The sequence below is a fragment of the Photinus pyralis genome, unplaced genomic scaffold (genome assembly GCF_008802855.1).
Source record: "Photinus pyralis isolate 1611_PpyrPB1 unplaced genomic scaffold, Ppyr1.3 Ppyr1.4_LG10, whole genome shotgun sequence".
Lineage (NCBI taxonomy): Eukaryota > Metazoa > Arthropoda > Insecta > Coleoptera > Lampyridae > Photinus > Photinus pyralis.
The window spans coordinates 11,570,151-11,593,286 of record NW_022170250.1 but is presented as its reverse complement, the minus strand read 5'-3'; the positions used below and the strand labels follow the sequence as shown (position 1 = coordinate 11,593,286).

At 40.9% G+C, this 23,136-nt stretch overlaps 5 protein-coding genes and 1 long non-coding RNA gene across 6 annotated transcripts; 3 read left to right on the top strand and 3 right to left on the bottom strand.

Moving 5' to 3' along the window:
- The first annotated feature begins 1,543 nt into the window (after positions 1-1,543).
- Positions 1,544-2,638, top strand: LOC116161798. Its single transcript, XR_004143430.1, has 3 exons — positions 1,544-1,818; positions 1,868-2,270; positions 2,317-2,638. It is a non-coding gene; the product is annotated as an uncharacterized LOC116161798 (long non-coding RNA).
- A 2,652-nt stretch (positions 2,639-5,290) lies between these two features.
- On the bottom strand, positions 5,291-6,354 carry LOC116161797. Its single transcript, XM_031475265.1, has 4 exons — positions 6,046-6,354; positions 5,820-6,000; positions 5,596-5,772; positions 5,291-5,547 (listed from the first exon to the last, which is right to left on the bottom strand). The coding sequence occupies exons 1-4, from the start codon at positions 6,321-6,323 to the stop codon at positions 5,500-5,502; spliced, it is 684 nt and encodes a 227-aa protein (XP_031331125.1). The 5' UTR covers positions 6,324-6,354; the 3' UTR covers positions 5,291-5,499.
- An 885-nt stretch (positions 6,355-7,239) lies between these two features.
- LOC116161796 lies at positions 7,240-9,307 on the bottom strand. The gene is made up of 4 exons (XM_031475264.1): positions 7,961-9,307; positions 7,737-7,917; positions 7,513-7,689; positions 7,240-7,464 (listed from the first exon to the last, which is right to left on the bottom strand). The coding sequence occupies exons 1-4, from the start codon at positions 8,236-8,238 to the stop codon at positions 7,279-7,281; spliced, it is 822 nt and encodes a 273-aa protein (XP_031331124.1). The 5' UTR covers positions 8,239-9,307; the 3' UTR covers positions 7,240-7,278.
- Positions 9,308-10,866: 1,559 nt separating this feature from the next.
- Positions 10,867-12,078, top strand: LOC116161795. The gene is made up of 4 exons (XM_031475263.1): positions 10,867-11,190; positions 11,232-11,406; positions 11,453-11,632; positions 11,680-12,078. Exons 1-4 carry the CDS (start codon positions 10,907-10,909, stop codon positions 11,872-11,874), a joined length of 834 nt encoding a protein of 277 aa, XP_031331123.1. The 5' UTR covers positions 10,867-10,906; the 3' UTR covers positions 11,875-12,078.
- A 1,947-nt stretch (positions 12,079-14,025) lies between these two features.
- Positions 14,026-15,247, top strand: LOC116162353. Its single transcript, XM_031475970.1, has 4 exons — positions 14,026-14,333; positions 14,376-14,550; positions 14,603-14,782; positions 14,829-15,247. The coding sequence occupies exons 1-4, from the start codon at positions 14,050-14,052 to the stop codon at positions 14,988-14,990; spliced, it is 801 nt and encodes a 266-aa protein (XP_031331830.1). The 5' UTR covers positions 14,026-14,049; the 3' UTR covers positions 14,991-15,247.
- Positions 15,248-17,611: 2,364 nt separating this feature from the next.
- Positions 17,612-22,477, bottom strand: LOC116161890 (clavesin-2-like). The gene is made up of 6 exons (XM_031475372.1): positions 22,185-22,477; positions 19,100-19,541; positions 18,335-19,040; positions 18,102-18,291; positions 17,878-18,054; positions 17,612-17,832 (listed from the first exon to the last, which is right to left on the bottom strand). The coding sequence occupies exons 3-6, from the start codon at positions 18,625-18,627 to the stop codon at positions 17,629-17,631; spliced, it is 864 nt and encodes a 287-aa protein (XP_031331232.1). The 5' UTR covers positions 18,628-19,040; positions 19,100-19,541; positions 22,185-22,477; the 3' UTR covers positions 17,612-17,628.
- Positions 22,478-23,136: the final 659 nt, after the last annotated feature.

Genomic DNA, 23,136 nt, shown 5'->3' with positions numbered 1-23,136 from the left:
TTTACCGGGTCGTACCGCAATCTAACTAAACATTCTAAAAAATTGAAACCAGTTTTGGGCCCTCGTTGCAAATGCACTACAACGATGCATTTTGATTACTCCAACAAACTCAGTAATAGGAGCGTAGAAGGCCAAGAGTTTAAACATTATTTTCTAGTCATCTCATCGTTTATGACAAAAATTGAGTCTAAGCTCAATGTTTGTATGAAAAATGTATTTCCTAAGCTCCTTTTTGTTTAAGAATCACTTGTATTAGGAGCACATAGGTGTAAACAACCAAGAAAATACTAGAACTTTACGTAAATTGAAACTTTACTTGTGACAACTCTACTTGACAGGCGTACAGGGAGGTATTTTGATTAGTGTGAATCATCTAATCCAAGAAAATTCGTAATAAAAGCGTAAAAGGCCCGAATTTATTTGTTCCCTTCTAGTCACCTGATACCAAACCATAAGAACGCTTGTAAATCGAAGAATCTAGTCTGATTTTGGTGATCTCACGGTTTATGCGAAAAACTGAAGTGTCAAAGTACGTTTTTACAAAAGATTTATTGTATTAGGAGCACATAAAATATAAGAAATTCGTTTACGCTAGCTTTCCTTTGAGCCAATTAATCGACAAGTGAGTACAGCGATGAGTTTTGATCAATTAGTCACCCACCAGTCCAAAATTCCCAACAGGACCGTAAAAAGGCGAGAATAAATTCTTTTTTAGTCTCGTGATGCCAAACTATAAGAAAAATCATTGTATGTAATTAATCTAGTGACCTAGGATGAACTTGCACAGCCTATGCGAAAGTTTAACGTGCCGAGGTGCCCATTTTAGAAAGATTCATTTGTATTAGGAGCACATAAACGTAAACCATAAGGAATATATCAGATATTTGCCTACATTGATATCATACTTTGAAACACTTTTGCGACAGGAGTCTAAAGTGATGCATTTTGATCAATTTAAACTCCTACGATCTGTTCACCTCTCCTGAAGTTAACCATCACAGGGGCGCAGTTGAATGGATCTGCTGATGCACTTTTTTTTGGAAAGAATCATTCGCATTAGGAGTACATAATTGTAAACAAGGAGAAACCTGAACTTTACGTAAACTGAGGCATTACTAGCAACATACTGCACTGACAGGAGTACATAGAAGTTACAGAAGATGTATATGGGTTTCGAGTCACCTGACATCAAGCTCTGAGAACCTTTGTAAATGGATGATCTAGTAATCTAGTCTGAATTCGATCATCTCATGGTTTACGCAGAAAATTGACGTGTCAAAGTGCCTTCTTATGCAAGATTCAGTTGTATTAGGAGCACATAAGCGTAAACCAGGAAAGAAATAGGAATTTGTGTAAGTCGAAGGCTTATCTTGAAACATTTTGGCTACTAGCATACGTCTATCTATTCAATAGAATCGGTAACATTGACCGATGGTGGGAACGTGAACTGTATTAATTTCGTTTTTGTTAAATACTGCGAAGGTCGTGTGAACCGAATCAAGGGTAGCACTGATCCATGAGACGGCACTTTTACAGAGTGATGACAGCCGTACGGTACGGGTTTAAAGTCGAAGATCTGTTTGCGGCCGGTCGTACCACCGAAAAGGCCGTTCGGGAGATCAAAAAATGGCAACGCAGTACGCGTTACCCGAAGCTGTCTGTCGAACAGATCGGCTTGTTCCTCGTGTCGTGCGGGAACGATCGTGATTACGCGAAGAGGACGATCGAACATTACTTCCAGATCAGATCGAACGCGCCCGAGATCTTCTATGGTCGCCACTTGAAAAACGAGAGCTTGGTGAGGATTGCTGAGGTGATGTGAGTAGAAGTAGGCTTCGACCGGTTTGCTCATTGCAACTCTGCTTAGAGGTCTTGCCGTAATGCCAAAGAGCTATAACGGTTCGGCGATAATGGTCAGCAGGTTAATCGACCAAAACTACAGGAATTACGATTTTCATCGCTACGCACAGCTGCAACAATGATTTTAGACTCGCTTTTGTTTTACGACCCTCCTAGCAGCGTCACTACGGTTTTTGATGTTCAAGGCGTGAGTCGCCCGAGAGATTTCGTTACGACTTCACCGTCTGTTTCAGTATAGCTTCATGCACCTAACTAAAATTGGATTGAAAGCGATCAGAGTCTTCAGCGACTACGGCCAGAAGGGACAGCCGCTGCAATCCGGCAACACGTATCTTCTCAACCCGGGGTCAATCGCGTATGCAGCAATGAACCTTTTTAGGCCGTTCATAAAGTCAGATATAATGGAAAAGGTGACATCGCCTACGTCACATTTTCAGTGCTCACTCAACGTTCTAGATTCACCTGCTCAAAACTTCTGACGGCGGTTTTGGTAGTCGAATTTCTACCGAAAGAATACCTTCCAGTGGAATATGGGGGCGAATTGAAATCAGTGCGTTTGTATAACGAACAAACCTTAGTAATGTTACGCGATCTACAGCCGTTTTTTGAGGCAGTCGAGCAACAAGTTTACAGTCAAAGCAGTTGAGCAAAGAGGATTCAGCAAATGATTCCATAGATCATTCTGTCAAGTGATGCCATTTGGCTTCAATAATGCACCATTACTAACTAAACCCTTTCTTACTGCCCCTTCCCTCCTTTAAAAGCACCTGAATGTTTATTGTATACTCGTAGTGTTTAATTAAAACTCATAGAAGAAGAAATATCTGAATTATTTAATGAAAGATGCTGAATCGGAAAATCTTGAAAGATCTGTATAACGTTCGGCCACGTTGAAAAAGGTTTACAGTAAAGAGCCTTGAAACGGCAGTAAAGGTTTTTAAATGCATCTAAGGAGTTCTAAAAAAACTCGTGACGTGTAGTGTGCGAGGTCGGAGAGGAGCTTTAATGTAAACATGATCTATTCACCGCAAAAAGTCCGCCCGTACTGTTATACTTTTTAGCGATAGTTCTCAATACGAATTTGGAGGTACGCTTGTTTATGAAATTGAATTTTTTATTATTTAACGCCCGATTAGTAGACTTATCGACGAAACTTTTGTGTTCGCGATTATACTGCCTTAATATTCCTGTTGTTGCGGCGAATTTCCGGATTTGTTTCCTTGGCATCAGCTTTCCCCAGGTTCATACGCATATTATTAAATTTCCGCTCTCTTAATTATTTGTACTGAGCTCTACGACGGCTCAAGACGCATTACATTTGTCGCGCTCTGCGAATTTACCCCCCCCCCCCTCTCTAAAACATTGAACGACTTAATGACTTCTTCTGCTATTATACGCAAATTTTTAAAAAAACCCATAGCGTATCCTGCAACCTTCAACCTGCAGAAGTATCAAACGCGTAACTGGTTTGGAAATTACTGCCTTAAAATAAATAAATACCACACCACCTAACACTGAGCTACCCTCTTGAAGTTCGGTTCTAACCCCTACAAAAATTTGGAAAAAAATCAACCCCAAAAAAGGGCTTCCGTTACATCGTGAAATATGAAAAAGAAACCTTCTCGTTTCTTGTGTCCTCCTGATAGCCACAGAAAATGTGCAAAATTGTTCCGGCAAATACGGTTGTTACTTTATATGCTCTCCGGGTGGTCAGCCTACATTTTCTTTACTGCCGAGTACTATGTCTGCCTGGGGGAAATTCCATACCCCCCAGATCCTCCGGATCTGCCGCCGACCTTAAATCTTTTAACCCAAGAACTCTCATTGCAGGGCAATACCAATTTTGGTTCAAAATAGAGAAACCTCGGGGTCTGGAGGGTATGGAATACCACCCTGTATACGAAGATGACATTCGTATGGGTGGCACATGATTTCATGATGATTATGGTGGTAGAGAAAGAGAATTTTTAAATTTTTCTCCAGTGCGGAGTACTATGTCTGCATGGGGGGATTCCATACCCCTCCGGACCCCCCGGATCTGCCGCGACCTTAAAACTTTTAAACCCAAGAACCTCCTCATTTGCAGGGCAATACCCATTTTTGGTTCAAATAGAGGAAACCTCGGGGTCTGGAGGGTAGGAATACCGCCCTGTATACGAAGATGACATTCGTATGGGTATGCACATGATTTCATGATGATTATGGTTGTAGAGAAAGAGAATTTTTAAATTTTTCTCCGCTGCGGAGTACTATGTCTGCCTGGGGGGTATTTCAGACCCCCCGGATCTGCCACCGACCTTAAAACTTTTAACCCAAGAACTCTCATTGCAGGGCAATACCCATTTTGGTTCAAAATAGAGAAACCTCGGGGTCTGGAGGGTATAGAATACCACCCTGTATACGAAGATGACATTCGTATGGGTGTGCACATGATTTCATGATGATTATGGTTTTAGAGAAAGATAATTTTTAAATTTTTCTCCGCTGCGGAGTACTATGTCTGCCTGGGGGGTATTTCAGACCCCCCGGATCTGCCACCGACCTTAAAACTTTTAACTCAAGAACTCTCATTGCAGGGCAATACCAATTTTGCTTCAAAATAGAGAAACCTCGGGGTCTGGAGGGTATAGAATACCACCCTGTATACGAAGATGACATTCGTATGGGTGTGCACATGATTTCATGATGATTATGGTTGTAGAGAAAGAGAATTTTTAAATTTTTCTCCTCTGCGGAGTACTATCTCTGCCTGGGGGTATTCCATACCCCCCAGACCCCCCGGATCTGCCTCCGACCTTAAAACTTTTAACCCAAGAAATATCATTGCAGGGCAATCCCCATTTTGGTTCAAAATAGAGAAACCTCGGGGTCTGGAGGGCATGGAATACCACCCTGTATACGAAGATGACATTCGTATGGGTGTGCACATGATTTCATGATGATTATGGTTGTAGAGAAAGAGAATTTTTGAATTTTTCTCCTCTGCGGAGTACTATGTGTGCCTGGGGGGTACCCCCCGGATCTGCCACCGACCTTAAAACTTTTAACCCAAGAACTCTCATTGCAGGGCAATACCCATTTTGGGTCAAAATAAACAAACCTGGAATACCATCCTGTATACAAAGATTAAATTCGTATGAGTGTGCACATGACTTCATGATGATTATGTTTGTAGAGAAAGAGAATTTTCAAATTGATCTTTTCTGGTGGAGTATTGTGTCTGGCTGAGGGGTATTCCATACGGATGAGCTGCCACCTACCTTAAAACTTTCAAACCAACGACTCTCATTGCACTTTAAAAAATGACAATCAAATTTTCCCCCCCTGGAGCTGCTCCCGTCTTTCAGAAAAGTGTATTTCGGTACGACATTCTTTCGGAAAAGGTTTTGGGGACCGTCAAATTCAGACTGGGTTACTAGATCGTCTATTCGAAAATAAGTTCTCGTCTTTCTGCGCTCCTGTCACGAATTTTGTTGGATTAGCTGATCAGATTGGTCGAGGTGCCGTGCTGTACATCTGTCGCTGAAGTGCTTCAAAGTAAGGCTTCAATTTACGCAAATTTCTAATATTCTTCTCGTGATAGAAGCGCACTGACTCCAAATCACCACCGAACTCCTTCGGAAGGTACTCCTTTGGAATTCACTTGTGGAACTCATCGAAACTGGCACCGGCTCTGTACATCTCTACCTGAAAGTTTGCCATTGTCATAAGATGTACACGTGACGCAGTCAGAACCTTGTCCAAGACTTCCGAGTTCAGGAAAGGTTTGAACAGGTTCAGTCCAGCTTCGGCGATGAAGTTCGCATTGAGGACGCAGGTTCTGCCCAACTGCAAGGGCATGGCGTGCTGGTAAAAGGTTGTAAGAGCCTTGATGACACCCAGTCGGAGCTTCACCAAGTGCATGAAGCTGTACTAAAACGGAGGGGCAGACTACGGCAACGGATTATGGGAGTACTCACGCGTTTACTATCGAAAACAGTCGTAACGGTCTCGGGAGGATCGTGGAACAAGCTGGCCTCCAGGGTCATCGTCACCAGTTGGGCGTAGAGCCTCATGTCGTAATTCCTGTAGTTCGTGTCTCGCAAGCAGACGAACAGAATCGCCGAACCTTCATACCTTTTCGGCAGCACACCTACACTCCTAGCACGTGGTCAAAATTATCGCCGGAGTCACGAGGTAACTTACAAAACTTCGCACATCCTCTTCAGATCGCTGTTATCTATGTTACGATCGCCGAAGATCTCTTGGTGGCCCAATTTAACCTCGAAATAGGTTTCGATCGTCTTCTTGGTGTACTCGCGGTCGTTCCTGCAGGAGACCAGGAAGAGGCCGATCTGCTCGTCCGTCAGCTTAGGACGGCGTATGGACTTTTGCCAGCCGCGAATCGCCGCAATGTCTTCTTCGGTGGTACGATTGGCCTTAATCAGGTCTTCCGCTTTGAAACCGAGTTGTATGGTGCTCATACTGTACGTACTTTAAAAACTTCTGACATACGAGTACGCGATTTCCCATTGATAACCGGAACCCATGGAGGTTCGCATATTCGTAGAAATAAATGTAAATTTTTCGACCTTTATACTAATCATATAAATCACATCTGAATGACACAAATTCCGAATGCATTAAATTTAGTAGCTCTGAACAATCTACGAGCCTTAAAATCGTGCTGTACACACCACCCACGCCTTCGCCGATATGAGACGATTTGCCCAAATGGCGCATATATGCGCCTGAATAGCGCATAACATATTTATCGACCTTTGACGTCATGACAAAGGCAAGTTTTGTGCTTGTTATCGTCTGGTACAAGTGTGAGCAACCTCCAGATATCTTAAAACGGCCGACGTTTTGTGCGCCATCCCGAAATTATGCTCCGCTTAAATTCCAGATTTAGGTCGTTCTTCGTAAATTCTGAGCATGAAGGGTAACGGGTAGCAATCATGTCACAAGGGGCGAGGGTGAGGTATTCTCTTTGATGTATTTCGACATTGCTCGCTTGTAAACACTCTCACGCCAGCCTTCACAAAGCGCACAATTGAATTGGATGTGAGCGTAATTTAAAACAAAGATACAAACAGAGGCAATCTTCTAAAGGCCTAACGAGGGCGTCCAAAGGCCTCGCACATTATAAAATCCTAATCAAAGGTTAAAAGTTAGATCATTTCGTCTTGGGAATAGAGGAAACCTCGGATAGTAGGAGCAGAAATACCTCCTCGCTCATTAGTTTCCCCTGATACAAAGCTTAAGCACAAGGCGTTCAATGATTTTCGTGAAGGTTTTTGCGACTTATAAAAATGAGGGGATATACGTATTGGCTGATCTCCCTGCTGTGCGCCTGGTATAGTTATGTCAGGAGACCTTAGGAAAATGTTGTTATTAGGAGGTTGTGCGCACAGTACGTTGAAGGCAATCTAGCTCCTAAGTTTCGTAGACCTGCTGCTGCAGGGCTTCAAAGTATGGTCGCAAGCTCGCCAAGCGTCGCAAATTTTCTTCGCTGTAAAAGCCAATCGGCTCTAGTTCTCCTCCCAACTCCTTCGGTAGGTAGGCTCTTGGTATGCAATCGTAGAACCGATCAAGGTTTGCGTTAGCCTTGTGCATCTCCATCTGGAAGTCGGAATTTGACTTTGGTTGTTGACAAAATATCTACTTTACATTCTCCAGGACGTCCAATTGAAGGAACGGTTTGATAAAGTTGACGACAGCGTACGTAACGTAATTGACGTTCAAGACGTATATTTTTCCCAATTTGGGGGGGTTTCCGCTCTGGTTGAAGTTGGCGAAGTGCTTCACTAGCTTCAACCTCATCTTGGTCATGTGCAGCAACGTGACCTGCGAATTGCAAGTGGGATTGCGATCGGCCTTCTCCGGCTTCTTACCCCTTTGGAATCCATGACGGTGATGACGTTCGTCGGAGGGTCGCCGTAAAGGAGCGATTCTAACGTCATAGTGTACAACTGGACGTAGGTGCGAAAATCGAAATTTCTGTAGTTCGTGTCCTTTAGGCTAGCGACCATTACTGCGGCACCACCAAGCCTCTTCGGCATCACAGCGACGTTCCTGTCAGGGCGATCAATTGCTTAATTACAGCAAAGCGACTTACACAACGTTAGCGATCCTCCGCAGGTCCTCACTGGCGACGTTCCTGTCGCGAAAGATTTCGGGCGCGCCCAGTTTCGTCTCGAAGTACATCACGATCGTCCTCTTCGCGAATTCACGATCATTTCTGCACGCGATTAGGAAAAGACCGATCTGTTCGTCGGTCAGCTTCGGGTAGGGAGTCGAGCGTTGCCATCCTTTAATCGACGACACACGTTCAACTGTAGTGCGATTGTCACTGATTAAGTCATCGAACTTGAAGCCCAAATTGACAACCGCCATAGTCTCACGATGTCACGCAAGTAATGAAACTACTTAGAATCTCGTCGTCAAGTATTCTACGCAAGATTATTTTAATGATCGGCCAAGGACTCTAAATTATGCGATATGTCACGCACTCCTGATAAATGCGTCAAGTATTGAAATTCGTACCCACCTATTTTATACAGATGCATAAATTAATAATTCCAGCGAGAAAGTGCAAATGTTTTGAATTGCTAAGCTACTTACCGATAAATTATTCGCTATCTTTCTGAGTTCCTGATACAGCAATCGCTAAAATAGTCACCTATATCGAGAGATCATAACATGCAAAAATGTCTCCGCTCCATACGTCTCTGCGTTTTCCAAAACAATTGTACACCTCCTTGCGTTTCTGTGACCCTAATAAAGTAATGTATACTAATAATGTAATCAGGAGCGTAAAATACGTATTATTTCAACACATTAGTGCTCTTCCTTACCATTTGTCAGCAGGATACAACAAAATATAAATCAAGGATCTGTTTCAGAACGACATAGCATACGTCTCTGTCATCCTGGTAACTAATTTGTAGGTCAAATGTTACCAGGAACGTATAGTACGTATTGTTGAAACAAATTTGTGCTCCATCTATGCCTCCTGTCGTCCTGATACAAGAATATTTAAAGATAGCATGTTAAGAGCCCTCTGTCAATAAATTTTTGACCTCCTTGCATCTCTTTATCCTGATAATCTTTAGAAAGGCCCAAAAAAATTAGGAGCTAGCAGAAAATAAAAATGATGAGTTTTAACGTTCAAAATATACATTACGAATTTGTTCGACTGCCCTTCGGACTAGAAAACGCACCTACAACTAGATGACATTCTGATACAACAATATTTAAAAATAGAAATGTATCAGGAGCATGTTAACAGCCCTTCGTCAATAAATTTTTGACCTCCTTGCATCCCTGTCATCTTGATAAACTAATTTAGATAGTCCCAAAAAAATTAGGAGCTAGCAGAAAACAAAAATGATGAGTTTTAACGTTCAAAATAGTCATTACGAATTTGTTCGAATGCCCTTCGGACTAGAAAACGCACCGACAACTGGACGACATTCTGATAAAACTGTATCAGGAGCATGTTAAGAGCCCTTCGTCACCTCCTTGCATCATCCTGATTATTTAGATATCCCAAAAAATTAGGAGCTAGCAGAAAACAAAAATGATGAGTTTTAACGTTCAAAATAGACATTACGAATTTGTTCGAATGCCCTTCGGACTAGAAAACGCACCTACAACTAGATGACATTCTGATAAACAATATTTAAATATATAAATGTATCAGGAGCATGTTAAGAGCCCTTCGTCAATAAATTTTTGACCTCCTTGCATCTCTGTCATCCTGATAAAATATTTAGATAGTCCCAAAAAAATTAGGAGCTAGCAGAAAACAAAAATGATGAGTTTTAACGTTCAAAATAGTCATTACGAATTTGTTCGAATGCCCTTCGGACTAGAAAACGCACCGACAACTGGACGACATTCTGATAAAACAATATTTAAATATATAAATGTATCAGGAGCATGTTAAGAGCTCTTCGTCAATATATTTTTGACCTCCTTGCATCTCTGTCATCCTGATAAAATATTTAGATAGTACCAAAAAAATTAGGAGCTAGCAGAAAACAAAAATGATGAGTTTTAACGTTCAAAATAGATATTACGAATTTGTTCGAATGCCCTTCGGACTAGAAAATGCACCTACAACTGGATGACATTCTGATAAAACAATATTTAAATATAGAAATGTATCAGGAGCATGTTAAGAGCCCTTCGTCAATAAATTTTTGACCTCCTTGCATCTCTGTCATCCTGATAAAATATTTAGATAGTCCCAAAAAATTAGAAGCTAGCAGAAAACAAACATAATATATATAATTACACTTCAGGTGGGTATCAAATGGCTCAAAGGACCATGTTCAATTTCGGCATGAGACCGCGAGTAGATTTGGAGTAGAAAATAAGGCCTTACACTCCGAGTGAGTAAAAGCATTCGCTTAATACTAATTTATTACTAATCGGTCTTTTGTTTATATACAATTGTACCCTAGTTTAACTATATCTTTTATAAACATTTCATAATAATAATGTGCATTATTAATCTACTGACCTATAGTAGTATCTATCCATTCATATTTTAATGTGCAATGGATGCGTTCTTGCACAATATTGTTATTGTAACCTAATCTATGCAATAATTGTTATCTGTTCAATCCACTTAGAATTGGTGACCCAAAAAGTAAAGGATAAAGTCTTTATAGGGTAAAAAAACGGCTACTCCAAAAGTGATTTTTGGGCCAAATTCTTCACCATAGAACAGGCTCGAAAGTACCAAAAATTTCTTATTTTTCCTCATTCACTTATTGAAAATCGACTGGTTCCCTGCTGCATTCGGTTGGCCCAAAAAGAAGATAATCCCGTTCTTCCAATCTTATATTCCAATGCCCTTTCTGCATCTCGCTCGCAAGCCCTTGTAAAGCTATTCCTAGTCTGAATCATCATTGCCATGGAAGACGTAAAAGACACACAACGATATAGACGCAGATCTCTAAATTGGTTTATAAAGGTCTAAGTACATAGATTAAAAGTGACGTTCAATGATAATATTTCGTATGTCATAGAGTGATCAGTATCAATTCGATAAATGAAGTCAAAGGGCGTTGTTCTTGGATTTGAAGAGGCGCAGATAGTAAAAGATGGCGTAGTGGAAGCGGAAAAGATCCGCACTATCGACGCATGGCTGGACGGAACGGATATCCCTAGGCTCAGTGGGGAGCAGATAATTCTTTTCCTCGCATCTTGCGATAACAACGTTGAACTCGCGCAGGACGCCATCGGGGAATATTATCGGATCAAGAGCAGTACACCTCAGCTGTTTGCTGAGAGGAGTGTGGATTCGGATGCTGTGCGAAGGGCCTTGAGTGCGGGGTGAGTAGCACCGTTGGCTTTCGTTCTGTAACTGCTTTCAGGCGTATGTGCACGTGGCGAGACGAAAGTGGCTGCGCCTTCGGTTACTACGACATCAAAGTCGACTCAAAGTCTTGGGGTCTTGCAGATGGCTTAAAGTTGATGTTCATGGCATTTGATTGTGCCCTCTATGACGGTCCTCCCAATGGACTACAACTACTAATAGATACTAAAGAGGCGAGTAGGCTTCACCTCTACTAAGTTACCAAGCGTTTTGTTACAGATAACTTTGGCAATTGTAGCGAAATGCTTTTATCCGGATTTGCTGCGAACCGCCTTTAAGTATTTCCTGCGGGCCTCGCCAGTGAAGCTGAAGAAAATTCACATGTTCAACACATTCTCCATTACTCGTCAAATGATACAAGTGGTCAGGCCGTTTATGGACAAAAAGCTCTACGAGCAGGTAAGCTGGCACGGATCTGCAGAGGGCTTCACAACCAAAATTCGCAGTTCGTCTTCCATCCGAGGGATCTTCAGTGGGAAGAGTTTTACGAAAAATATGTGCCTAGGCGATCGCTCCCGAGCGATTTGGGAGGGGATTTGCCTACAGTTGACGATATGCAACAGCAGATGATCGACAGAATGGTGGAACTTGGCACGTACTATGAAACCGATGAGAAGTGGATTAAAGGACTTCACTTCTAAAAAATGCATTGTAGATAATTAAACAAAGTAGCTTTAATATCTTAGTAGGCATAGAAAACCCCAACCGCTGTCTTCAACATGATGGACGAGGAGGTATTTCTCCACCACTACAAGGCATATTTCAACACCTTTGCTAGAGGAATACAACGTGCGAAGATGTGTTTCAGCTCCTAATGCATCGTCAGCAAACCCTTGTAAACATTTTGTGGCCACCAGGAAACCATGAAGAAAGACACACTTAACTTTGGAATGAGGAGAGAATAATGTGTGAGAAATCACAATATATGGCCTATCAGAACTCTTGTAAAGTTATTCTGGCGACCAGGAAGCCATGATGGCCATAGAGGTTTTTGTCCATCATAAAAAGGAACAATTTACATATTATACCACACCACCTTACCTTGGCTTAGATTTTTGGAAATCTTGTATCAGGAGAATATAACGTGGCAAACTTTTAGCTACCAGGCGAACATGATAATAAATACTTTTCCATTATCAACACCTTCTTTTACTTTTACACCTTTTTTTTACAATCTGGGAACTGTTTGAAATTATGGATTCTGCGGGCCAATCTCTATAAGAAAATGTTTTTTCCCGGTCGGTCTCAGACAATTTTTTTCCGACCTCAAAAAAAGGCAGGTTATAAACCTTCCTTTTTTACCAAAAATCGACTGCTCCAAAATTTCTCGGGAAAACACTTTTTCTCACTAATTTTGGTGCGTAGAATCCAAATCGATTCGTACTTTTTCGATCAGACCTCCCAATCAAAAGTTATGGACTAAATAAAAATTTCGACAATATTCAAAGGGCTGTAGCTTTTGATCTAGTAGACCAATCTTGGAACTGTTTGAAATTATGGATTCTACGGGCCAAACTCTATAAGAAAATGTTTTTTCCCCGTCGATCTCAGACAATTTTTTTTTCCGGCCTCAAAAAAAGGCAGTGTATTACCTTCCTTTTCTACCAAAAATCGACTGCTCCAAAAATTTTCGGGAAAACACTTTTTCTCACTAATTTTGGTGCGTAGAATCCAAATCGATTCGTACTTTTTCGATCAGACCTCTCAATCAAAATTTATGGACTAAATAAAAATTTCGACAAAATATAGTATTGACTGGGTCCGTTACTGTTCCAACCGTAACAATTGGCACCCAACGTTGAGCCATAATTTTCGAGTGCAAAGCCCACCGGAACCCACCAACGAGTGACTCAGCAATAGTAGTAGTAAACACGAGGAGTAACGCCAGCATGAGGCACTTCCACCAGCGCCTCTCCGACTCCCACAGAAAGTGCGCCAGCCGCCACCAACACCAACATGCCCCCATGATCGCTAGCGGCGCGTTTCCAACAACCATCATGAGCACCGCATCCGCCTCCACCGCCTCAGTAGTTGTACAGGTGGGTTCCTGGACCACTTCAAGGTCGATCGCCACCTGGTGGAGACCTTAGGAAGTAGGCCTTGCTGGTTGTTGATGCTGCTTATAAACAGTTCGTTGTCGAGGTGTTTGGTGTTGCGGCCAATGGTGCGCTTGTTAGTAGTGGAGCCGGTGTTGCCGCTCCTCTGACGTTCGTAACAACAGCGATAATTCTATAACCGGTCCGTGCAAAGATGCGAAATTAATATGTGGGGGCATTAGACCAACCATACCTCTCCTACATGTCGAGATCTTAGTAAATTTTTACAGTTTCACTTGGCCACCTTAAGATTGTCATCTCCAACGGTCCTTTATTTTCCTCACCCACCCTGTTTCGCGTACCTTGTCAACTAGCTCGCCAATGTGTCAGCAGTTTTCACCCGCCATCTTGTTTTTACCACCGACTGCAGGTATTGGGCTTGTTTTTGTTTAACATCATAGCAAGGTAATTGTAAATAGACTAAAAAGTCGAGAAAGAAATAGGAGATTGGTAAGGTTTTTTCAATGGTTCGAAAAGACAAAAAAAAAATGACATGTCAAAATGGCGGCCCAAAGCCGTAACCACCAATCCAGTTTAGTTGAACTAGATGGACCCACACAGGCTATTCTGCATCAGAAAAGAACGAGGCGAAATTGAAGCGATGGTTTAGATTAGATAATGACGACGAATAAATATTTTGTGGTTGAGTAATACGCAAAAGGTCAAAGGACATCCGATTAATATCGTTAGTCTACGAAATTCTAAATAGTCAATGACAGAATGACCTTAAAAGAGTTAGTGCTTGGTTTTCAATCTGAACAGTTGATAACGGACGGCGTTGTCGCCGAAGAGGCGGTTTGTGCTGTTAAATCCTGGCTGAACGACGCCAAACTTCCGGCTCTGAGCGACGAGCAGATAATACTTTTCCTGGTATCTTGCAATCAAAATGTTGAGTTTACTCAGAAGACTATCCTGGTGCATTTTAAAATTAAGAGGGGCTCGCCTGAGCATTTCGACAGTAGACGGTTGCATGGGAATGACGTCCAGAATGCCCTTCAGACTGGGTAAGGTGGATCTAGGCGTCTTCGTTTGCACTTGTAATTTTTCTTAGGCGCACCTGCGTTTGGAAAGACGAAGAGGGCTGTGTCATCATATACTACCGATGTAATCGAGACGTTCGGCATTGGAACCTCAGTCACTCGGCCAAATTTTCGTTCATGGTTCTTGACAGTGCTCTGTAACCCTCCAAAAGGATTGTATATCATCGTCGACACCAAGGAGGTTATCGAATTCGGTGGACTGTTTCAAATGTGGTTACCTCTGATGCTTTCAGTTAAGCTTCGAGCTTGCTATGAAGACTCTACGCCCGAGCGTGCTGAGTGTCATCTTCAATTACTTCCAACGGGCGGCGCCAGTCAAACTGAGAGCCATACATATCTTCAATTCTGCGTATTGGGCACCGAAACTCTTGCAAATGGTCAGTCCATTTATAGACAGTAAGATTGTCGAACAGGTGGGTCACGAGTGAATTGCTCCTCTTTAACCGTACCAGTCCGCAGATCGTCTTCTACCCCAGAAATCTGAGCTTGGAGGAGCTCCGCGAGAGGTTGCCAAGCGACTTGGGAGGAGAGTTGCCATCTGTTGACGTTTTGCAAGAACGTCTCATTGAGAAAATGGAAAGCATCTCTGCGTACTATGAAGCCGAGGAGTTGCAACGTTGACCTTTTGTACGCCCGTAGAGTTACTTATCATAAAAAGGTTAAATCAATTACTATAAATAGCGATAATGTACTGCGTAAAATATACTGTCGATAAACCCCGCGACTCTGCCTTGTTACGGGTCTATACACACGACTACGTTATGGCACTAGAATGCCGGAAAAAATAAGTGGAGGTATTGGTGCGGTAGATAAACCCAGGGGTTAGAACCTCATCTACACGTATTATTATTATTGCGATACACAGTTTTTATACATGGCGTTTGTTTTTTTATACGACCCTAAACTACAATTTTCATACGGACCACCCTATATATTTTTGAAAAGAGGCCATGGCGAACAAAAGATGGTTATTTTACTGGAATAGTTAGTAATGTTCTTCAGTATGGAAATGTCCAACGAATTAATTGTCTTTAACTTTTTTACCGGTTGTCGTTTAATGTAGATCTAATAACAAATGTAGCGCAATGAAGCATTTTCCACCTTGAACCTCAACGCTTTCGTGGTAAAAGTTTATTCAAATGAGAGCACGCTAATCTGATTACGCTTTGAAAGGCAACACTTCGCACAGTTGAAAATTGTATCAGCCGACTCCACTACGCAATCAAGTTTCGTCTTGAAAGCTTTCCGAAGAGTTTCGTGTTACGCTATCTAGAAATTACCGCACTTTCGCCTCGAAAGTTTGGCTGTTAGCGTTTTTCTCCCACCAAATTTTTACTTATGGCCGAGCTCTAGTGATGAAATCAGACCCACCGAAAACCAAGTGTTCTCTCTGTCTTTTACAGGTGAAGGTATAGCAGAAACACTGTTCTGCATTCTCAGGCACAACGGTTTAAAAACACTCTAGCGTTTCGACGCTTATCTGCTTGAACACTCGTTTTTTATCTTAACGCGCATTACTTTCTCGGATATTAGTTCTGTTATTTTTCATTACGAAGTGGAATATTTATAAAATTTCCTATACCGGGAGTTTGTAAATTTAACACAAGCCTAAAGGGTGCTCTAAAAGTATCGATAGTTATATCGCAAAACAATGCGCCGGATTTAAACAAGAGAGTGTGTCGCGTGAGTCCGAAAGTAAAATGCACGAATAAATTAAGAACTATTCGATATAAAAAAAAGCAGCGAATTGTTTTAAAAATTGCCGCGTGTTGTTGTTCCTTTGCTTGCGCTTTGTGTTAGTGCTGGCGTTTGTTTAAAAATAAAATTTTATCTTTATTATTTCCGTTTTTTGCGAATTGTCAGTGGAAGGAACGGAATCGCGTATATTTTCGTGCGTCTTAAAGAACGTTTCTGAATCTGATGATTTTGGTTTGTTTGTCTAGAATTATTCGTTTCATTGTTTGCTAGAATAAATTTAATTATCTGGCCAGTAGGGATTTTTTTTAGTTTATTAAGGGGATTAGTATTTGTTTGACTCTTATTCAACCCACATCATCCCTTAAATATCCATCAAGACCGGACCACCAGAAGCAGAGATAAAGCAACCAATTCAAAGAGCATGTTATGCGGAGTCCCTTATAATTTATCAAGGAAGAAAATGTTGCAGATCAACCAGAAAGAAGTGATTTCTAATAAACTATTGCCTATGAAAAATGTATTATGCAAAATTCACGCGTATGATAAAAAATTATTGCGCTTCCGCAGTTCAAATTTTTATAACCGCAAAGCTTAGCAAACGACCTACACTCTGTTGCGACTGCAACCTGCCTTTATCTTTGCTATACTTCTTTGACTTCGCTATTTATGCTTAGAAAAAACCGAAATGGAACCAACGCAAACCACGGAACAGCGTCCCCTCTCAGCCAACAGCAGACCTGAATTTTTGTTATCTAGGCTTCGTCTAGACGGGAACCGACGAAGCTGGCAAGATTCTTGCGTTCTAAATATGCACCCTTAATAATTTTTTACATTTTAAAGCTTCTGGCGCCACCGATACCAAAAATAAGCACGTCAAAACAACCCTTTAACCATTTTCCGTTATTTTTAACTCCTCTGCGACCGCAACAATTTTTTTTTCTCCTTGGCGGTTGAAGGATTTTCCAATGTCTCACACACTTCTGGAGGAGTGCTGAACCTTTAGAGCTTTAAACAGAATCTGCACGAGTCCTTAAGGCATGAAGAGCGTTTATCGCTTCAGTGAGTCCTCGAAATTAAATTAAACCTGTCGGTCTCCAAGGGTTTTCGAGAACTTTTGCAACCGCAAAAAGCTTTTAGGAAGCCATAGGAACATTTGTGACCGTCTCTGTTGCCTGCGTTCACGTGGAAGTATATTATGAATGTGCTATTGCCGTGTACGATTCGACTAACCATTTATTCCGAGGAGGGAGTACCTCATGGAGGTCCGGTTCTTTGCTATATCGTGTCGGTTGAGGGACCCCTTTAGTGTACCAGCGTCTCCAACGCTCTTCAACGATGTTTTCAGCACCCCTTGAGTCTTGGAGGAGATCTCTAAGGGCCCATAAGGCTTTATTAAGATTAGAAAAGGCTTTTAAGGTTTCCCCTTTCAGCCTTTAAGGCCCTTTAGGTCGTTAATAATCTTTCAACTGCTCACCGTAAATAGTTGAGGATGGTTTCAACCCGGACATGGAATAACGTCTGTTAGGGGTGGATAAAAGAATCAGTGAAACAAAAACCAAATTTATTGCTCCTCTCTGTCATCCATGCTGTGCCTAAAAATCTCTTCACTTTCGAAATACCCTTCCATAGAGGTGAGCGTGTGCACCGTGACGTCATTAAGCACACTCAGAGGTGGATGGCAGCCGCCGAAATCTTCGGGAAGGTACTCCGTCGGCACGTACTTGTAGAACGAACTCAAATTCTTGCCTCTCGAGTGGAAGTGCGTCTAAACCAAGAGGTGCAATAGTCTGGAGATGAGTGCCTCGCTTACCATGTTCCAGACCTCCTTCTTTATAAACGGCTTGAGCACCTTCAGCAGCTTGTTCAGGATGGACATCATGTTGACGATGTGTATTGCTTTAAGTTTACCGGACAAGCCCTCCTGTAGGTATTGGATGAAGATCTTCATCACCTTCGGCTTGATCCGAGTGATGTGCTTCATGGTGACCTTCAACAGAGGTTCGAATTGTGCTCGTGCCGGCCACGATTGCTTACGTGCTGTACGTCGAAGACGATGATGAACTCGCACTTGGGATTCGCGAACATGGCTGCCTCCAGGAGCATGCATGTGAGCTTGAGCAGTCCGCGTATGTGCCACTTAACCTCGTCGCCCTCTTTAAGTTTCGCCTGCAAAATCAAAATGGTGGAGCCGTCGCTGGTTTTCTGGGGCACCATGCAAACGTTGCTAGAACTCACAAGTCATTAAACATTCGACCGGTAACACTCACCAGATACTTAGAACCCCCTGGATGTCTTCGCCGCTCATCCTCCTGTTGTCGAAGATGAGAGGCGAGCTGTTCTTGATCTCGAACGCGGTTTCTATTGTACGTTTCGTGAATTCCGTATCATTATCACAAGAGAAGAGGAACAAAACTGCCTGCTCCTCCGACAGCACCGGAAGCGAGAACTCATCGCACCAGCTGCGAATGTCGGCCACGTCTTCTTCTCGCACCATGCCATTTTCGACATACTGGCGGTACGAGAATCCGAACGGGACGACGACGGCCTCGCTACGGCGCATTCTTCACTCTGGGGAATGCGGATAATTAAGGTGTTTTTAAAATGGAATTTCATGTTATCTGAACCGGAACGGAAATGCTACTGATAGTCGCTCGTTATTTCGATAAATGCTAAACTTGGATAAGTTAACCTGCATCTTTGGCCATAAATTCAATAATCGAACCAAAAAACTGCTGTTACTATGAAGAATGCACCATTAGAACCTGTGATCCTGATACTCCTCTCACTTATACACTTTTATCCTTTGGAAATAACTCTTCAGCATCTGTTCTCCTAATACAGGTAGTTTATTTGCTTGATTACCCGTGTAAGTTTGGTATAGGGAAAAAGCGTGGCAATAATTTACAGCTTTTTACAACCTGGAGGAAATGGTTATCAAGACGTTACTGCGCTCCTAATACTGCTTGCTAGCGACTATCAAAAAAACACGAAGGTAAACCTCTTCCCACTTTTTTCCCGTTTCATTTACATACCTGATACGGTTATTTTCCCGGGGTTACATTTACATCTTCTCCTACACGCCTGATACGGCTAATCTACGAATCAGACCTTTTTAATCAAATTGTGACTTTTTACACTTCCACAACCCTGAAACTTAACTTTAGCGTCCTTATAACGCGTTGTATTTTACGTTCTCCTACACAATCTTTCGAGAGAACTTTTGTATCAGGAGCGTATAAAGAGGAGGTTCTGTAATCAGGTATCATCTTGTTCTCTCCTTAATTTCGTGCACCTCTTCATCATCAAAATGCAGTTTTTTATGCTCCTGATGCATAACCTTTAGGAAAGATCTGGATCGGGAACCCAAGAATCGCTCTTTTTTAAGTTTGTGTACTAGAAGAACGTAACTTGGTCTACGCTCCTGATACAATGCTTTTTCGTGAACTTTTTGGCATCATCATTACACATCAAAACCTGAAAATTCAGATTATAGATTCCTGAGATACAATTTTTCAAAGGAGCTTGTGTTTTCGTGTATACATATGTATTTTATATTTTGTTCTGCGCTCCTAATACAACACAATTTTGTCAAAAGTGTATTTCGTCGTCATTACGGTAGATGGAGTTGCACTTTCTTGAGCTTCAACATCCCTGATGCGTAATTTTCAGGATAGTTTCTGTATAAGGAGCATATAAGACGCAAATTTGACCTTTTTCATCATGTTTCAACTGGAATAGCGTAGGAAACGAGCAGATTTCTGTGTGTATACCTTTTGTTCTACAGAATATAGGAATGTAAAGAACTTCATGAATCTTCCTTTCATGTACCATTACGGTAGATCAGATTTTTCGCATATTTCTTTGTCCCTGATGAAGACTTGGAGCAATTTTCGGAACAGAAATTTGCATCACGTTAAGATAATAGGCAGAGAGTTCTTTAAAATTAATTTCTCCTCAATGAAACAACTTTTGGAGCCCAAATCTGAAGCTATTTTCCTATTTTACATGTTTCTGGACCTTCTGCGAGCCTGATCGAACAATTTTTAGAGAAGAATTTGAATCACATTAACATAATAGGCAGAGAGTTCTGTAAAATTAATTTCTGATAAATGAAATAATTTTTGGAGCCCAAATCTGAAGCTATTTTCCTGTTTTACATATTCTGGACCTTCTGTTAGCCTGATAAACTAATTTTTGGGAAATAAATTTCTATCACGCTATCATAATAGCTAGAGAGATTTTTGAAATTTATTTCTCCTCAATGAGACAATTTTTGGAGCCCAAATCTAAAGCTGTTTTCCTATTTTACATATTCTGAACGTCCTGTGAGCCTGATCGAACAATTTTTGGAGAAGAAATTTGAATCACGTTAACATAATAGGCAGAGAGTTCTTTAAAATTAATTTTTGTTAAATGAAATAATTTTGGAGTACAAATCTGAAGCTGTTTTCCTATTTTACATATTCAGGACCTTCTGTAAGCCTGATAAACCAATTTTTAGGGAAGAAATTTCTATCACACTATCATATATAGGTATAGTGATCTTTAAAATTAATTTTTCCTCAATGAAACAATTTTTGGAGCTCAAATCTATAGCTGCTTTCCTATTTTACATATTCTGAACCTTCTGTGAGCCTGATCGAACAATTTTTGGAGAAGAAATTTGAATCACGTTAACATAATAGGCAGAGAGTTCTTTAAAATTAATTTTTGTTAAATGAAATAATTTTGGAGTACAAATCTGAAGCTGTTTTCCTATTTTACATATTCAGGACCTTCTGTAAGCCTGATAAACCAATTTTTAGGGAAGAAATTTCTATCACACTATCATATATAGGTATAGTGATCTTTAAAATTAATTTTTCCTCAATGAAACAATTTTTGGAGCTCAAATCTATAGCTGCTTTCCTATTTTACATATTCTGAACCTTCTGTGAGCCTGATCGAACAATTTTTGGAGAAGAAATTTGAATCACGTTAACATGATAGGCAAAGAGTTCTTTAAAATTAATTTTTGTTAAATGAAATAATTTTTGGTGTACAAATCTGAAGCTGTTTTCCTGTTTTACATATTCTGGATCTTCTGTGAGCCTGATAAACCAATTTTTGGGGAAGAAATTTCTATCGCGCTATCATAATATAGGTAGAGAGATCTTTAAAATTAATTTTTCCTCAATGAAACAATTTTTGGAGCCCAAATCTAAAGCTGCTTTCCTATTTTACATATTCTGAACCTCCTGTGAGCCTGATCGAACAATTTTTGGAGAAAAAATTTGAATCACGTTAACATAATAGGCAGAGAGTTCTTTAAAATTAATTCTCTTAAATGAAAGAATTTTGGAGCTCGAATCTGAAGCTTTTTCACTATTTTACATATTCTGGATCCTCTGTGAGCCTGATAAACCCATTTTTTTGAGAAAAAATTGCTATCACGCTATCATAATAGGTAGAGAGATCTTTAAATAATTTTTCTTACATGAAAGAATTTTTGGAGCCCAAATCTGAAGCTGTTTCCCCATTTAACATATTCTGGATCTTCTGTGAGCCTGATAAACCATTTTTTTGGGGAAAAAATTTCTATCACGCTACCATAATAGGTAGAGAGATCTTTAAAATTAATTTCTCCTCAATGAAACAATTTTTGGAGCCCAAATCTAAAGCCGTTTTCCTATTTTACATATTCTGAGCTCCCTGTAAGCCTGAGTTTTTGGAGGAGAAATTTGTATCACGTTATCATAATAGGCAGAGAGTTCTTTAAAATTAATTTCTCTTACATGAAAGTATCTTTCGAGTACGAATCTGAAGCCGTTTTGATATTTTAAATATTGTGGACCATCTGTGAGCCTGATACAGCAATTTTTTGGAGGAGAAATTTGTATCACTTTAACATAATAGACAGCGAGTTTTTAAAAATAATGTCTCCTCAATTTAACAATTTTTGGAGCCCAAATCTGAAACTGTTGCCCTATTTTATATATTTTGCACCTTGTGCGACCCTGATAGAGCAATTTTTGACGGAGAAACTTTTATCCCGTTAGCACAACGGGCAACGAGTTTTTTAAAATTAATTTCTAATAATGAAACAATAGTAGCGCAGATCTGAAGCTGTTTTCTTACCATACGTATTTTCTCGACCTCCTGTGAGCCTGATAGAGCAATTTTTGGAGAAGAAATTTGCATCACGTTAACATAATAGGCAGAGGGTTCTTATAAAGTTAATGCTGTCTCAATAAAACAATTTTTCAAGCAAAAATCAGAAGATGTTTTTCCATTTTGCAGCTTTTGAACTTGCTGCGAGCCTGATAGACCGATTCTTTTGGCTCAAGACGTCGCCATCGCACGATATCAATTCCCGGCTATGACCAAACCACGCGATGCGAAGAAAAAAAACATACGCTTTGCAGTGCGCGGCTTCCTGTGTGATTGACGTGACCGTGACGTTTTTATACTGACGTCTAGTAATTACGTTGTCCGGTAACAGCGTTATATTCTCAAGTATATCGTTCTCTTCTCTAACGTGCTGCCCAAAATCTTCACGGAGGTGGCAAAAACTGTAATCTAATGAGTTACGACACCTAATTCCGTGATTATGTTCGACTTTCAACTGTAGGCTTAGAAACCCCGAACGAGGGGCGAGTTATCTATCTTGGGGGCAAGATTATGCTAATCGAAACTTTTCGGTATGTGCGATAAATGAGTTGCGATTCGCTAATTTCCATATATCTTAACAGTAGTTGAATTTGCCTGCAAGGCCATGTAATTTTCCAGTTTGCTATTAACAAAAGGACTTTATTGCACCAAAGATGAGTCACATCCTGTACCCTTCATCCTTTCTCAGAATTTAGGTACCTGCTTACCTGACCCATTGTTTCCAAAATGTAACCAATTTAGTGTATCAGCATTTACTATCTTTGTTAACCACTGCTTAAACTTCTACAAACACTTTCGGACTGTATTAATCAAACGGCAAGGTTTTTCTCCGTCGTACTCTTTTTGCCCTTGGCAGTTACTTTTTACAAGCTGTACGGCGTAGGATGGATGTCGTTAACATCTGGTCGGCGCGACGCTC

Bases quoted from the DNA above. Each gene is read 5' to 3' on its own strand.
- LOC116161797 (XM_031475265.1), bottom strand. From the start codon at position 6,323: ATGAGCACCATACAACTCGGTTTCAAAGCGGAAGACCTGATTAAGGCC. The intron at 5,773-5,819 runs GTGAGTACTCCC...CCTCCGTTTTAG, and splicing joins CTGTTTTCGATAGTAAACGC to TACAGCTTCATGCACTTGGT. The intron at 5,548-5,595 runs GTTCTGACTGCG...GCAAACTTTCAG, and splicing joins ACTCGGAAGTCTTGGACAAG to GTAGAGATGTACAGAGCCGG.
- LOC116161796 (XM_031475264.1), bottom strand. From the start codon at position 8,238: ATGGCGGTTGTCAATTTGGGCTTCAAGTTCGATGACTTAATCAGTGAC. The intron at 7,690-7,736 runs GTAAGAAGCCGG...TGCAATTCGCAG, and splicing joins CCGTCATGGATTCCAAAGGG to GTCACGTTGCTGCACATGAC. The intron at 7,465-7,512 runs GTAAAGTAGATA...TCCGACTTCCAG, and splicing joins AATTGGACGTCCTGGAGAAT to ATGGAGATGCACAAGGCTAA.
- LOC116161795 (XM_031475263.1), top strand. From the start codon at position 10,907: ATGAAGTCAAAGGGCGTTGTTCTTGGATTTGAAGAGGCGCAGATAGTA. The intron at 11,407-11,452 runs GCGAGTAGGCTT...GTTTTGTTACAG, and splicing joins TACTAATAGATACTAAAGAG to ATAACTTTGGCAATTGTAGC. The intron at 11,633-11,679 runs GTAAGCTGGCAC...CAAAATTCGCAG, and splicing joins ACAAAAAGCTCTACGAGCAG to TTCGTCTTCCATCCGAGGGA.
- LOC116162353 (XM_031475970.1), top strand. From the start codon at position 14,050: ATGACCTTAAAAGAGTTAGTGCTTGGTTTTCAATCTGAACAGTTGATA. The intron at 14,551-14,602 runs GTTATCGAATTC...TGATGCTTTCAG, and splicing joins TCATCGTCGACACCAAGGAG to TTAAGCTTCGAGCTTGCTAT. The intron at 14,783-14,828 runs GTGGGTCACGAG...ACCAGTCCGCAG, and splicing joins ACAGTAAGATTGTCGAACAG to ATCGTCTTCTACCCCAGAAA.
- LOC116161890 (XM_031475372.1), bottom strand. From the start codon at position 18,627: ATGCGCCGTAGCGAGGCCGTCGTCGTCCCGTTCGGATTCTCGTACCGC. The intron at 18,055-18,101 runs GTAAGCAATCGT...CCTCTGTTGAAG, and splicing joins TCGTCTTCGACGTACAGCAC to GTCACCATGAAGCACATCAC. The intron at 17,833-17,877 runs GTAAGCGAGGCA...CTCTTGGTTTAG, and splicing joins AGAAGGAGGTCTGGAACATG to ACGCACTTCCACTCGAGAGG.